The 16,055-nt window shown below is 45.6% G+C and overlaps 1 protein-coding gene across 2 annotated transcripts in view; it reads right to left on the reverse strand.

Moving 5' to 3' along the window:
- The window catches only part of LOC115123772 (kremen protein 1-like), a 139,780-nt gene that overhangs the window by 40,130 nt on the left and 83,595 nt on the right, over positions 1-16,055 (reverse strand). For both annotated transcript variants that reach the window (XM_065026823.1, XM_065026824.1), the window contains exon 3: positions 8,616-8,707. In XM_065026823.1, coding sequence (XP_064882895.1) covers positions 8,616-8,707 — 92 coding nt within the window. The remainder of the gene's footprint in view (positions 1-8,615; positions 8,708-16,055) is intronic.

Raw genomic sequence — 16,055 nt, forward strand, 5'->3', positions numbered from 1 at the left:
AGTTTTAATGCACAATATTGCTGGAACTAAATTCAAAATTCATTTCATCTTGATGTTCTGGTGTAATGGGGTGCGTAACTGGTGGCAAGGAAGTCAGATGCAGGAGAGCAGAACTAGGTAGTAGCCGGAGCAGTTTAATCCAAAAACCAACGGCATAAAAATACAACAGAATATGGGTACAAAAACCCGACGCCCACCAGTAACATGTGCACAAGCACTTACAACAAACATTTCCACGCAAATACATGGGGGTAAAAGAGGGTTAAATACACAACACTTAATGAGGGAAATGGAAACCAGGTGTGTAGGAAAACAAGACAAAACAAATGGAAAATGAAAAGTGGATCGACGATGGCTAGAAGACCGGTGACGCCAACCGCCAACGCCGCCCGAACAAGGACAGAAAACAACTTCGGTGGAAGTCATGACATCTGGTGCCGTTTGGGCAATTAAAAGCATTGACTGAGGACCTATTTGTAGAGGAATTTGATTTGTGATGTTAAATTTGTGCTTCCCATTACTGTGTTTTTGTATTTTAAGGTGTGCTTATATATATATATATAGATAGAGAGAGAGAGAGAGAGAGAGTGAGGAGAACAAGTATTTGATACACTGCCGATTTTGCAGGTTTTCCTACTTACAAAGCATGTAGAGGTCTGTAATTTTTTATCATAGGTACACTTCAACTGTGAGAGACGGAATCTAAAACAAAAATCCAGAAAATCCCATTGTATGTTTTTTAAGTAATTAATTTGCATTTTATTGCATGACATAAGTATTTGATACATCAGAAAAGCAGAACTTAATAAATGGTACAGAAACCTTTGTTTACAATTACAAAGATCATACGTTTCCTGTAGTTCTTGACCAGGTTTGCACACACTGCAGCAGGGATTTTGGCCCACTCCTCCATACAGACCTTCTCCAGATCCTTCAGGTTTCAGGGCTGTCGCTGGGCAATACGGACTTTCAGCTCCCTCCAAAGATTTTCTATTGGGTTCAGGTTTGGAGACTGGCTAGGCCACTCCAGGACCTTGAGATGCTTCTTACGGAGCCACACCTTAGTTGTCCTGGCTGTGTGTTTCGGCTTGTTGTCATGCTGGAAGACCCAGCCATGACCCATCTTCAATGCTCTTACTGAGAGAAGGAGGTTGTTGGCCAAGATCTCGCGATACATGGCCCCATCCATCCTCCCCTCAATACGGTGCAGTCGTCCTATCCCCTTTGCAGAAAAGCATTCCCAAAGAATGATGTTTCCACCTCCATGCTTCACGGTTGGGATGGTGTTCTTGGGGTTGTACTCATCCTTCTTCTTCCTCCAAACACGGCAAGTGGAGTTTAGACCAAAAAGCTCTATTTTTGTCTCATCAGACCACATGACCTTCTCCCATTCCTCCTCTGGATCATCCAGATGGTCATTAGCAAACTTCAGACGGGCCTGGACATGCGCTGGCTTGAGCAGGGGGACCTTGCGTGCGCTGCAGGATTTTAATCCATGACGGCGTAGTGTGTTACTAATTGGTTTTCTTTGAGACTGTGGTCCCAGCTCTCTTCGGGTCATTGACCAGGTCCTGCCGTGTAGTTCTGGGCTGATCCCTCACCTTCCTCATGATCATTGATGCCCCACGAGGTGAGATCTTGCATGGAGCCCCAGACCGAGGGTGATTGACCGTCATCTTGAACTTCTTCCATTTTCTAATAATTGCGCCAACAGTTGTTGCCTTCTCACCAAGCTGCGTGCCTATTGTCCTGTTGCCCATCCCAGCCTTGTGCAGGTCTACAATGGCCATTGTGGAGAGGTTGGTGTCTGTTTGATTGAGTGTGTGGACAGGTGTCTTTTATACAAGTAACGAGTTCAAACAGGTGCAGTTAATATAGGTAATGAGTGGAGAAAAGGAGGGCTTCTTAAAGAAAAACTAACAGGTCTGTGAGAGCCGGAATTCTTACTGATTGGTAGGTGATCAAATACTTATGTCATGCAATAAAATGGAAATGAATTACTTAAAAATCATACAATGTGATTTTCTGGATTTTTGTTTTAGATTCTGTCTCTCACAGTTGAAGTGTACCTATGCTAAAAATTACAGATCTCTACATGCTTTGTAAGTAGGAAAACCTGCAAAATCGGAAGTGTATCAAATACTTGTTCTCCACACTGTATACACACAGTTGAATTCGGAGGTTTACATACACCATAGCCAAATACATTTAAACTCAGTTTTTCACAATTCCTGACATTTAATCCTTAAAAATTCCCTGTCTTAGGTCATTTAGGATCACCACTTTATTTTAAGAATGTGAAATGTCAGAATAATAGGAGATAATTATTTATTTCAGCTTTTATTTCTTTCATCACATTCCCAGTGGGTCAGAAGTTTACATACACTGAATTACTATTTGGTAGCATTGCCTTTAAATTGTTTAACTTGGGTCAAATGTTTCGGGTAGCCTTCCACCAGCTTGGCCCATTCCTCCTGGCAGAGCTGTTTAAAGGCACAGTGAACTTAGTGTATGTAAACTTCTGACCCACTGGAATTGTGATACAGTGAATTATAAGTGAAATAATCTGTCTGCAAACAACTTTTGGAAAAATTACTTGTGTCATGCACAAAGTAGATGTCGTAACCGACTTGCCAAAACTGTAGTTTGTTAACAAGACATTTGTGGAGTGGTTGAAAAATGAGTTTTAATGACTCCAACCTAAGTGTTTGTAAACTTACGACTTCAACTGTATATACACTACCGGTCAAAAGTTTTAGAACACGTACTCATTCAAGGATTTCTCTTTATTTTTACAATTTTCTACATTGTAGAATAATAGTGAAGACATCAAAACTATGAAATTACATTTCAACATGTTCAGAGGAGACTGTGTGAATCAGGCCTTCATAGTCGAATTGCTGCTACTAAAGGACACATGAGAAGAAGATACTTGTTTGGTCCAAGAAACACGAGCAATGGACATTAGACCAGTGGAAATCTGCCCTTTGGTCTGATGAGTGTGCCTAATTTGTGGAATTTCTTTCCTTAGATTTTTGCTTCCAACCGCCGTGTCTTTGTGAGACACAGAGTAGATGAACGGATGATCTCCAAATGTGTGGTTCCCACTGTGAAGCATGGAGGAGAAGGTTTGATGCTGTGGGGGTGCTTTGCTGGTCACAAGGCACACTTAACCAGCATGGCTTCCACAGCATTCTGCAGTGATACTCCATCCCATCTGGTTTGCGTTTAGTGGGACTATCATTTGTTTTCAAGAGGACAATGACCCAAAACACACCTTCAGGCTGTGTAAGGGCTATTTGACCAAGAAGGAGAGTGATGGAGTTCTGCATCAGATGACCTGGCCTCCACAATCACCCGACCTCAACTCAATTAAGATGGTTTGGGATGAGTTGGACCTGAAGAGTGAAGGAAAAGCAGCTAACAAGTGATCAGAATACATGGGAACTCCTTCAAGACTGTTGGAAAAGCATTCCAGGTGAAGCTGGTTGAGAGAATGCCAAGAGTGTGCAAAGCTGTCATCAAGAGAAAGGGTGGCTACTTTAACACTTTTTTGGTTACTACATGATTCCATATGTGTTATTTCATAGTTTTGATGTCTTCACTATTATTGTACAACGTAGAAAATAGTAAAAATAAAGAAAAACCCTTGAATGAGAAGGTGTGTACAAACCTTTGACTGGTATTGTATATAAATATATATATTGTGTCTAATGTGTATATTTATAATGTATTATACAGGGCACATTTGAAAAAGAGACCTGGGTCTCAATGTGCGTTCCCTGTTAAAATTCAAGGGTCAATAAATTAATAAGGGGAAGCAAGTAGAGGACATGCCAGAAGAGAAAGGACGATACCTAGTCAGTTGTACAACTGAATGCTGACCTTTCGGTTACTGGCTCAACGCTCCTACCCACCAGGCTACCTGCCCCAACATGCCAATAGAGGACATGCCAGTAGAGAACATGCCAGTGGAGAACATGCCTGTGGAGAACATGCCAGTAGAGAACATGTATGCCAGTAGAGAACATGCCAGTAGAGAACATGCCAGTAGAGAACATGTATGCCAGTAGAGAACATGTATGCCAGTAGAGAACATGTATGCCAGTAGAGAACATGCCAGTAGAGAACATGCCAGTAGAGAACATACCAGTGGAGAACATGCCAGTAGAGAACATGTATGCCAGTAGAGAACATGCCAGGAGAGAACATGTATGCAGTAGAGAACATGTATGCCAGTAGAGAACATGTATGCCAGTAGCGAACATGTATGCCAGTAGCAAACATGCCAGTAGAGAACATGTATGCCAGTAGAGAACATGTATGCCAATAGAGAACATGCCAGTAGAGAACATGTATGCCAGTAGAGAACATGCCAGTAGAGAACATGTATGCCAGTAGAGAACATGTATGACAGTAGAGAACATGTATGCCAGTAGAGAACATACCAGTAGAGAACATGTATGCCAGTAGAGAACATGCCAGTAGAGAACATGTATGCCAGTAGAGAACATGTATGCCAGTAGAGAACATGCCAGTAGAGAACATGTATGCCAGTAGAGAACATGCCAGTAGAGAACATGTATGCCAGTAGAGAACATGCCAGAAGGGAGCATGCCAGTAGCGAACATGTATGCCAGTAGAGAACATACCAGTAGAGAACATGTATGCCAGTAGAGAACACACCAGTAGAGAACATGCCAGTAGAGAACATACCAGAAGGGAGCATGCCAGTAGAGAACATGTATGCCAGTAGAGAACATGCCAGTAGAGAACATGTATGCCAGTAGAGAACACACCAGTAGAGAACATGCCAGTAGAGAACATACCAGAAGGGAGCATGCTAGTAGAGAACATGTATGCCAGTAGAGAACATGCCAGTAGAGAACATACCAGTAGAGAACATGTATGCCAGTAGAGAACATACCAGTAGAGAACATGTATGCCAGTAGAGAACATGCCAGTAGAGAACATGTATGCCAGTAGAGAACATGCCAGTAGAGAACATACCAGTAGAGAACATGCCAGTACAGAACATACCAGTAGAGAACATGTATCCCAGTAGAGAACATGTCAGTAGAGAACATGCCAGTAGAGAACATGTATGCCAGTAGAGAACATGTATGCCAGTAGAGAACATGCCAGAAGGGAGCATGCCAGTAGCGAACATGTATGCCAGTAGAGAACATGCCAGTAGAGAACATGTATGCCAGTAGAGAACATGTATGTCAGTAGAGAACATGCCAGTAGAGAACATGTATGCCAGTAGAGAACATGCCAGTAGAGAACATGTATGCCAGTAGAGAACATGCCAGAAGGGAGCATGCCAGTAGCGAACATGTATGCCAGTAGAGAACATACCAGTAGAGAACATGTATGCCAGTAGAGAACATGCCAGTAGAGAACATACCAGTAGAGAACATGCCAGTAGAGAACATACCAGTAGAGAACATGTCAGTAGAGAACATGCCAGTAGAGAACATGTATGCCAGTAGAGAACATGTATGCCAGTAGAGAACATGCCAGAAGGGAGCATGCCAGTAGCGAACATGTATGCCAGTAGAGAACATGCCAGTAGAGAACATGTATGCCAGTAGCGAACATGTATGCCAGTAGAGAACATGCCAGTAGAGAACATGCCAGAAGGGAGCATGCCAGTAGAGAACATGCCAGTAGAGAACATGTATGCCAGTAGAGAACATGCCAGTAGAGAACATGTATGCCAGTAGAGAACATGTATGTCAGTAGAGAACATGCCAGTAGAGAACATGTATGCCAGTAGAGAACATGCCAGTAGAGAACATGTATGCCAGTAGAGAACATGCCAGAAGGGAGCATGCCAGTAGCGAACATGTATGCCAGTAGCGAACATGCCAGTAGAGAACATGTATGCCAGTAGAGAACACACCAGTAGAGAACATGCCAGTAGAGAACATGTATGCCAGTAGAGAACATGCCAGTAGAGAACATGTATGCCAGTAGAGAACATGTATGTCAGTAGAGAACATGCCAGTAGAGAACATGTATGCCAGTAGAGAACATGCCAGTAGAGAACATGTATGCCAGTAGAGAACATGCCAGAAGGGAGCATGCCAGTAGCGAACATGTATGCCAGTAGAGAACATACCAGTAGAGAACATGTATGCCAGTAGAGAACACACCAGTAGAGAACATGCCAGTAGAGAACATGTATGCCAGTAGAGAACATGCCAGTAGAGAACATGTATGCCAGTAGAGAACATGTATGTCAGTAGAGAACATGACAGTAGAGAACATGTATGCCAGTAGAGAACATGGCAGTAGAGAACATGTATGCCAGTAGAGAACATGCCAGTAGAGAACATGTATGCCAGTAGAGAACACACCAGTAGAGAACATGTATGCCAGTAGAGAACACACCAGTAGAGAACATGCCAGTAGAGAACATACCAGAAGGGAGCATGCTAGTAGAGAACATGTATGCCAGTAGAGAACACACCAGTAGAGAACATGCCAGTAGAGAACATACCAGAAGGGAGCATGCTAGTAGAGAACATGTATGCCAGTAGAGAACATGCCAGTAGAGAACATACCAGTAGAGAACATGTATGCCAGTAGAGAACATGTATGCCAGTAGAGAACATGTATGCCAGTAGAGAACATGTATGCCAGTAGAGAACATGTATGCCAGTAGAGAACATACCAGTAGAGAACATGTATGCCAGTAGAGAACATGTATGCCAGTAGAGAACATACCAGTAGAGAACATGTATGCCAGTAGAGAACATACCAGTAGAGAACATGTATGCCAGTAGAGAACATGTATACCAGTAGAGAACATGTATGCCAGTAGAGAACATGTATGCCAGTAGAGAACATGTATGCCAGTAGAGAACATACCAGTAAAGAACATGTATGCCAGTAGAGAACATGTATGCCAGTAGAGAACATACCAGTAGAGAACATGTATACCAGTAGAGAACATGCCAGTAGAGAACATGTATGCCAGTAGAGAACATGTATGCCAGTAGAGAACATACCAGTAGAGAACATGTATACCAGTAGAGAACATGCCAGTAGAGAACATGTATGCAAGTAGAGAACATGTATGTCAGTAGAGAACATGTATGCCAGTAGAGAGCATGCCAGTAGAGAACATGCCAGTAGAGAACACGCCAGTAGAGAACATGCCAGTAGAGAACATGTATGCCAGTAGAGAACATGTATGCCAGTAGAGAACATGTATGCCAGTAGAGAACATGCCAGTAGAGAACATACCAGTAGAGAACATGTATGCCAGTAGAGAACATACCAGTAGAGAACATGTATGCCAGTAGAGAACATGTATGCCAGTAGAGAACATGTATGCCAGTAGAGAACATACCAGTAGAGAACATGTATGCCAGTAGAGAACATGTATGCCAGTAGAGAACATACCAGTAGAGAACATGTATGCCAGTAGAGAACATACCAGTAGAGAACATGTATGCCAGTAGAGAACATGTATACCAGTAGAGAACATGTATGCCAGTAGAGAACATGTATGCCAGTAGAGAACATGTATGCCAGTAGAGAACATACCAGTAGAGAACATGTATGCCAGTAGAGAACATGTATGCCAGTAGAGAACATGTATACCAGTAGAGAACATGCCAGTAGAGAACATGTATGCCAGTAGAGAACATACCAGTAGAGAACATGTATACCAGTAGAGAACATGCCAGTAGAGAACATGTATGCAAGTAGAGAACATGTATGTCAGTAGAGAACATGTATGCCAGTAGAGAGCATGCCAGTAGAGAACATGCCAGTAGAGAACACGCCAGTAGAGAACATGCCAGTAGAGAACATGTATGCCAGTAGAGAACATGTATGCCAGTAGAGAACATGTATGCCAGTAGAGAACATGTATGCCAGTAGAGAACATGTATGCCAGTAGAGAACATGTATGCCAGTAGAGAACATACCAGTAGAGAACATGTATGCCAGTAGAGAACATGCCAGTAGAGAACATACCAGTAGAGAACATGTATGCCAGTAGAGAACATGCCAGTAGAGAACATACCAGTAGAGAACATGTATGCCAGTAGAGAACATGTATACCAGTAGAGAACATGTATGCCAGTAGAGAACATGTATACCAGTAGAGAACATGTATGCCAGTAGAGAACATGTATGCCAGTAGAGAACATGTATGCCAGTAGAGAACATGTATGCCAGTAGAGAACATGTATGCCAGTAGAGAACAAGCACAGAGGCAATAACACAACACACTGACTGCTGTACTGAGCTCTGCTGAGCTGAATGAGTGGCAGCTAATTACAGAAATGTAAAAACACAGTGCGACTGACTGACAGTTCACATGGAACAGGCATGCCCGGACACTGCAGAGCCGAGTTAAGAGACATTCTTCAGGATGATAATAGCTCAGTGAAAAGCTTCTGCAGATGACCTATAAACCTTTTCATAACGATCTGACACGCAGAGCGACTGACAGAGCCACCGACTGGGAGACGAACAGGGCCTCTGGGCTTTCAGGTCAGCCAGGGTGTAACACAGGAACACAGGGCGTTGACGACATGACTCTGATTCACACGCAATAACGCACACACACACACACACATACATTCTCTTACTCTGACAGGTGGGTATGTCGCAGTATCTCCAGTAGATTCCGTCTTCATGGTCAGCGATGTAACACCACGGCTGGACATCACCATCAGGGTTCCTGGAGAGGAGTGTGGGAGGCAGGGAGGGAGGGAGGGAGTGTGGGAGGCAGGGAGGGAGGGAGGGAGTGAGGGAGGCAGGGAGGCAGGGAGGGAGGGAAAATGGGGAAGAAAACAAACATAAAAAGAGGTTATGTAGCAAAAACTGGAGACTTAATATTAAATACAATTACAGAAGAATGCCTGCTGTGCAGAGATTTATTTCTGAATTTGTTATTGTTTGTGGTGCCAATCATCTCCCTACCGCAGCAGCCTGCTTCAGTTGGTATTTTACCCTGTGTTCTGGCCCTCAGAACTGACTATGCATTTCCAGTAGAAACCAGTGTAGACAGAAGGCTCTCAGACAGACAGACAGACAGACAGACAGAGATAGAGAGGGACAGACAGACAGATAGAGGAACACGAGGTCTTTGTTTAGGTTGAAGCAGTGAGACAGAGACCTGTCCTGGGGAGCACAGAGAGAGCAGGCCCTTTTGTCTGAAGGGGTCACAGATCTTTGAACTTCCACACTTCCCTTTTAACCCTTCAAACCTGATAGCCTGGCCCCCCTCTGGCCCCCCCTCTGGCCCCCCCTCTGGCCCCCCTCTGGCCCTCCTCTGGCCCCTGCGACGCTTTGGCTGTTTTGGTTTCACTGAGAAGAGATGGGATTGAATTGGCGGTGGGTTTGGGGAAGAAGGGATGGGATTAGATGGAATGGCCAGTAGGATTGGGGAGGAAGGGAAGGGATTGGATGGAATGGCCAGTAGGATTGGGGAGGAAGGGAAGGGATTGGATGGAATGGCCAGTAGGATTGGGGAGGAAGGGAAGGGATTGGATGGAATGGCCAGTAGGATTGGGGAGGAAGGGAAGGGATTAGATGGAATTGCCAGTAGGATTGGGGAGGAAGGGAAGGGATTGGATGGAATGGCCAGTAGGATTGGGGAGGAAGGGAAGGGATTGGATGGAATGGCCAGTAGGATTGGGGAGGAAGGGAAGGGATTGGATGGAATGGCCAGTAGGATTGGGAGGAAGGGAAGGGATTGGATGGAATGGCCAGTAGGATTGGGGAGGAAGGGAAGGGATTGGATGGAATGGCCAGTAGGATTGGGGAGGAAGGGAAGGGATTGGATGGAATGGCCAGTAGGATTGGGGAGGAAGGGAAGGGATTGGATGGGCGGTGGGAAGGAAGGGGAGAGCCCACACATCTAGACAGAGGCTTTGAGCAGGTGCTGGTTTCTGTGTACTTTTGGCATACTGTCTGTGTGATACCAAGCGTATTTTTTAATGGTAATACTTCACTTACAAAGAGTTTGTAAATGGTTGATTATATAATGAATAGGTATGAGACACACTTGGGAGTATATTATCACAATCCGTGGAACCATTTTTGTTAGTGAGGAGCATGAGGCAACCATAAAAATATCCCAGGTCAATGGAGGAGCACTACTGTTGTCCTTTTCTAACTCGGACTGTAATTGCCTGAGACATTTTCCCCCGGGCCTCAGCTATCCCGTTACAGCACTATTGTGGGGCGAATTCTGAAGGGCGTTTCCATTCCTTTTTTCTTCTGCTATCAAAAACACTTCCCAGGGTCTCTTCCTCTCCTGTCACAGCACAGAAGGAAGGTTATTGAGTGGGGAACAGAGGAAACTTGAACCTAGGGATGAAATCGAGCTACCGTAACTGTTAGCATTAGGGTCTTTTTTTTGTCCTCCGTTGGGAGAAAATGATCCCTCTCTTCCTCCTAAACATGGGCTCATCTCCCAAATGGCTCCCAAGAGCTACGGAGCGTTTTTTAAAGGAGAGAGGCCAGCGGAACACAGGTACTTGCAAGAGACAGAGACAATAAGTTAGCGTATTATGCTTAACCCATCATTCATTAGCTACTGTACATACAAGGCTAATACTGAGGTAGACTATGGTATTTTGAACAGAATTATCTACATGCAATTTGAATGGAATTGATGGAGCGAGAACGACTGCTCGCTCATGCTCTGACTTAAAGCAACAATAATCGAGTCAGTCAAGGATGTTTTAACACTCTGCAGCTGCAATAAAGAAGTACTGTATATATATATATATTTACAACAACAAAAATATGGTGACTCCCGAAAGTCAGATGTGGGTGTGTATATTAGACGAGCATTCGGTCATAGGCTATGCTGACCTACCATGTCACAAGAAAAAAAAGTTACCATGATGAGATGATACTGTAGGTCAACATGCATTGTGAACTGTACTCCATACCAAGATGGGCTGTCTGTCCCCACCATGAGCGTTGATGATTGATCATGCAGAGAGCAGAGAGAAGGCCGTAGAGAAGCCATATTTAGTCATTGCATATCATTGAACAGTTCCATTCCACATCATGCTGTTGATATAAATAATTTATTGTAATTTACCGGTTTCTCGCAGTTATTTATCCCGGGAAAGGGGATCGGTTTTTGGGCGGTAAATCTCAGTAACCGGGTTCCCGCCATTGAACTCTAGTACTGTACCATTCTCTAAATATGAACACCTGGAAGAAATCAGTACCATTCCCTCAATTTGAACCCCTGGAAGAGCTACAGGGGTAACTACAGGTAACTGCCAAAATAAAAGAAACGCTGACCAAATTCACATAGAAATGTGAGTTATAGATCTGTCATTTTCATTGAAAGCAAATCTAAGAAGCTGTAGATCTGTTCTATATGCTCTATTTCTATGATTCCCGTTCTTACGTTTCATTTTTGCGTCTTTTACTTTCAGTTTTGTACACCAGCTTAAAACAGCTGAAAATACTGAACAAAAATATAAACACAACATGCAACGATTTCAACGATTTTACTGAGTTACAGTTCATATAAGGAAATTAGTCAATTGAAATAAATAAATTAGGCCCTCACATGACTGGGCAGGGGTGCAGCCATAAGTAGGTCTGGCAGGGCATAGGCCCACCCACTTGGGACCCAGACATGTCGTAATTCGTGAGGTCCCTGGTAATTCCCAGCCCTAGTTAGTAAAGAGAAAGTGGAGACGCTCCAACTACTCTGTTTTAGCTGTTTTTTGTTTTTTTGCTAGCTGCTAGCCAGTGTGTGTTTTAGCTAGCTGCTAGCCAGTGTGTGTTTCAGCTAGCTGCTAGCCAGTGTGTGTTTCAGCTAGCTGCTAGCCAGTGTGTGTTTCAGCTAGCTGCTAGCCAGTGTGTGTTTCAGCTAGCTGCTCGACAGTGTGTTTCAGCTAGCTGCTTGACAGTGTGTGTTTCAGCTAGCTGCTAGCCAGTGTGTGTTTCAGCTAGCTGCTTGACAGTGTGTTTCAGCTAGCTGCTCGACAGTGTGTGTTTTAACTCAGCAGTGTGGCTCGCTTACATCTGAGAACAGAGAAAAACACCTGTTCCCTGCTGGCCGCTGTTCAACATACTTTTATAACCATTTTCCAAGTGCCCCTAATCATAAAAGGTATGATAAACTTTATCATCTCTGGCACGGTGTAGCCATATAAAAGCACTGAATCGTCAACACAGAGGGGAGAAAACCTGCAGCAAAGAATAACACTGAGATGGGATAGAAATAACATGCTTTTCTGTGCTATTAGCAAGCCACTAGCTTGCCTGCGCTTCAGACCAGGGTTCAAACACTATTTGAAATGATTTAAAATACTCTCTGTGCTTGTTTGAGCTAGCCTATTGCAATTGAACCAATAAAGACAGTTATAAAAGTTCAAACACCGCCCAACTTGTACTCTAGGCAGACTGAAACAAATGTTAAAAGCATCTGAAAGATTTCTAATAGTGTTTGAACCCAGGTCTACCTGCGTTTAGCCACAGAGAAAGATGAAAGCTGAAAACAGAGAGCAGAGGTCTCTTTAAGCCGACTAAAACATCTGTCTGTCATTTTAAATCAGAAGTGAATAGTCACTGGTGTCACGATTTACTAGGAGTGGTGGGTGGAATCAGGCGCAGAGAGCAGGGTTCAGTAGATTGTCAATTTATTCTCCGGTGCACAAAAACGGTCACGAAAAACCACCATCCAACAGAGTAACAAAAAACAATCCCGCACAAAACAAGGGCGGGACAACCTACTACATATAAGGACGCTAATTAAACTAAAATACACACAGGTGAAACTAATAAGACAAAACCAACAGACAAACGAAAAAGGGATCGGTAGTGGCTAGTAGGACGGTGACGACGACCGCCGAGCACCGCCCGAACAGGCAGGGGAGCCAACTACGGCGGAAGTCGTGACAACTGGACTTTGTTCTATTGCTTATAACAAATACAATGATGCTGAAGCTGAACCTGAGCAAGTTAAAGCGTATGCGGACATTCATCCTTCATGCTTTACCTCACACCACAGTTGATGTGGTGTGTCCCTGACAACAGTCAGGGAGATTCAATTACTATAAACATGAGGAGAACAACTCACCCTGACACCATGGCCATTACCAGCCTTGTAGGAGAAGGCTGTGGTCCTATAGGCTACTGTACCGCTGAACACCTCGAACCTACACTCGGTCTGCACACCTGCATACTAATAGCTAGGAAATGGCTGGTAAAACCAGCCAACCTCCCACTGAACCATCACACACCTTAACAACAGCTGTGCCTCAAATGGCACCATTTTCCCTATATGCTGCACTACTTTGGACATGGGCCCTGGTCAAAAGTATTGCACTATCTAGGGTGTCAGTTGGGGCACAACCATGGACTATTGGATCTAGTCCTCCTCTAACCTGTCGAGCAGCACAACTCAGACACGGTCTTGCTTGAACAAGAGGTCCAATGGGACACCCTGACTAAACAAACCTGGATAAAAGTTGCTCTGGATACGAGTGTCTGCTAAATGACCCCCCAATTTTTTAAAAAATGGAGCTGTGTGTAGGCTACAGTATGTTGAAAACTCCCCTTTAATTAGCTTTAATTGAAATGTACGTTATCAATAAAAGTGATGCATGTCTGCACCTGCAAACTGTGAGCCCTGTGCTGTAACAATATACTGCGGTATTCTGCGGGACAATATGTCAGTATTTGAAATGCGTTGAGCACGGTCTCTGTCAGGAAAGTCTCTCCGGAGAGACGTAAGAGCTGCTGACCTTTAGTGCAGCTTTGCTGTCCTTTTCTGGGATTCATTTGACACCCCATCTCTCCCTGTTTTCACTGGGCTGTTTTACGGTCATCTATAAAGATTATATGTGAGGGCTTTTAGGGTGTTCTCCGCACACCGCCATGGAGCCACAGACCCCTTTCAACTAAATTAGTATGAGAAAAAGCCAACAATGGGATAGGAACACGGTTTACGATTCCCCTCTCGTTCCTCGTAAGTCGACCCCCATTCCACCTTGTTCTCATGGCCAAGTCTCCCCGACACACTCACACTCAGATACTCACTCACTCACTCACACACACACACACACACACACAAGCAAATACTTCGCTAACCCATCTAGTATATTGGATCTTTGCTGTGAAGCATGTGTTAAAGTAATGACATGTAATGATTCCTGGCACTAGATTTGCACCTGTGCTCTGGTCTCACCCTCGCACTGGACCCAGCCTCAGCCTCGCTCTGGTCCCAGCCTCAGGCTTGCTCTGGGCCCAGCTTCAGCCTTGCTCTGGTCTCAGCCTCAGCCTTGCTCTGGGCCAGCCCAGCCTCAGCCTTGCTCTGGTCCCAGCCTCGCTCTGGTCTCAGCCTCAGTCTTGCTCTGGGCCCAGCCTCAGCTGTGTTCTGGTTCGTATAAAATCTCCCTTGGTTCAGGAATCAGATGGGCTGTCACACCCCTCCCCCTCTCTCTCTCTCTCTCTCTCTCTCTCTCTCTCTCTCTCTCTCTCTCTCTCTCTCTCTCTGTCTGTCTGTCTGTCTGTCTGTCTGAATCTTACCCCCCACAGTGCCACTCTAAATCCAGCCACTTCCAGATGAGGCCCTATCCAGCCACTTCCAGATGAGGCCCTATCCAGCCACTTCCAGATGAGGCCCTATCCAGCCACTTCCAGATGAGGCCCTATCCAGCCACTTCCAGATGAGGCCCTATCCAGCCACTTCCAAACGAGGCTCTATCCAGCCACTTCCAGATGAGGCCCTATCCAGCCACTTCCAAACGAGGCTCTATCAAGCCACTTCCAGATGAGGCCCTACCCAGCCACTTCCAGGTGAGGCCCCATCCAGCCACTTCCAGGTGAGGCCCCATCCAGCCACTTCCAGATGAGGCCCTACCCAGCCACTTCCAGATGAGGCCCTATCCAGCCACTTCCAGATGAGGCCCTATCCAGCCACTTCCAGATGAGGCCCTATCCAGCCACTTCCAAACGAGGCTCTATCCAGCCACTTCCAGATGAGGCCCTATCCAGCCACTTCCAAACGAGGCTCTATCAAGCCACTTCCAGATGAGGCCCTACCCAGCCACTTCCAGGTGAGGCCCCATCCAGCCACTTCCAGGTGAGGCCCCATCCAGCCACTTCCAGAAGAGGCCCTACCCAGCCACTTCCAGATGAGGCCCTACCCAGACACTTCCAGGTGAGGTCCCATCCAGCCACTTCCAGATGAAGCCCTACCCAGCCACTTCCAGATGAGGCCCTATCCAGCCACTTCTAGATGAGCCCCTATCTAGCCACTTCCAGTTGAGGCCCTACCCAGCCACTTCCAGATGAGGCCCTATCCAGCCACTTCTAGATGAGCCCCTATCTAGCCACTTCCAGATGAGGCCCCATCCAGCCACTTCCAGATGAGGCCCTACCCAGCCACTTCCAGATGAGGCCCCATCCAGCCACTTCCAGATGAGGCCCTATCCAGCCACTTCCAGATGAGGCCCTATCCAGCCACTTCCAGATGAGGCCCTATCCAGCCACTTCCAGATGAGGCCCTATCCAGCCACTTCCAGATGAGGCCCTATCCAGCCACTTCCAAACGAGGCTCTATCCAGCCACTTCCAGATGAGGCCCTATCCAGCCACTTCCAAACGAGGCTCTATCAAGCCACTTCCAGATGAGGCCCTACCCAGCCACTTCCAGGTGAGGCCCCATCCAGCCACTTCCAGGTGAGGCCCTATCCAGCCACTTCCAGATGAGGCCCTACCCAGCCACTTCCAGATGAGGCCCTATCCAGCCACTTCTAGATGAGCCCCTATCTAGCCACTTCCAGATGAGGCCCCATCCAGCCACTTCCAGATGAGGCCCTACCCAGCCACTTCCAGATGAGGCCCCATCCAGCCACTTCCAGATGAGGCCCTATCCAGCCACTTCCAGATGAGGCCCTATCCAGCCACTTCCAGATGAGGCCCTATCCAGCCACTTCCAGATGAGGCCCTATCCAGCCACTTCCAGATGAGGCCCTATCCAGCCACTTCCAAACGAGGCTCTATCCAGCCACTTCCAGATGAGGCCCTATCCAGCCACTTCCA

This window comes from Oncorhynchus nerka, linkage group LG13 (assembly GCF_034236695.1).
Source record: "Oncorhynchus nerka isolate Pitt River linkage group LG13, Oner_Uvic_2.0, whole genome shotgun sequence".
NCBI classification, from domain to species: domain Eukaryota; kingdom Metazoa; phylum Chordata; class Actinopteri; order Salmoniformes; family Salmonidae; genus Oncorhynchus; species Oncorhynchus nerka.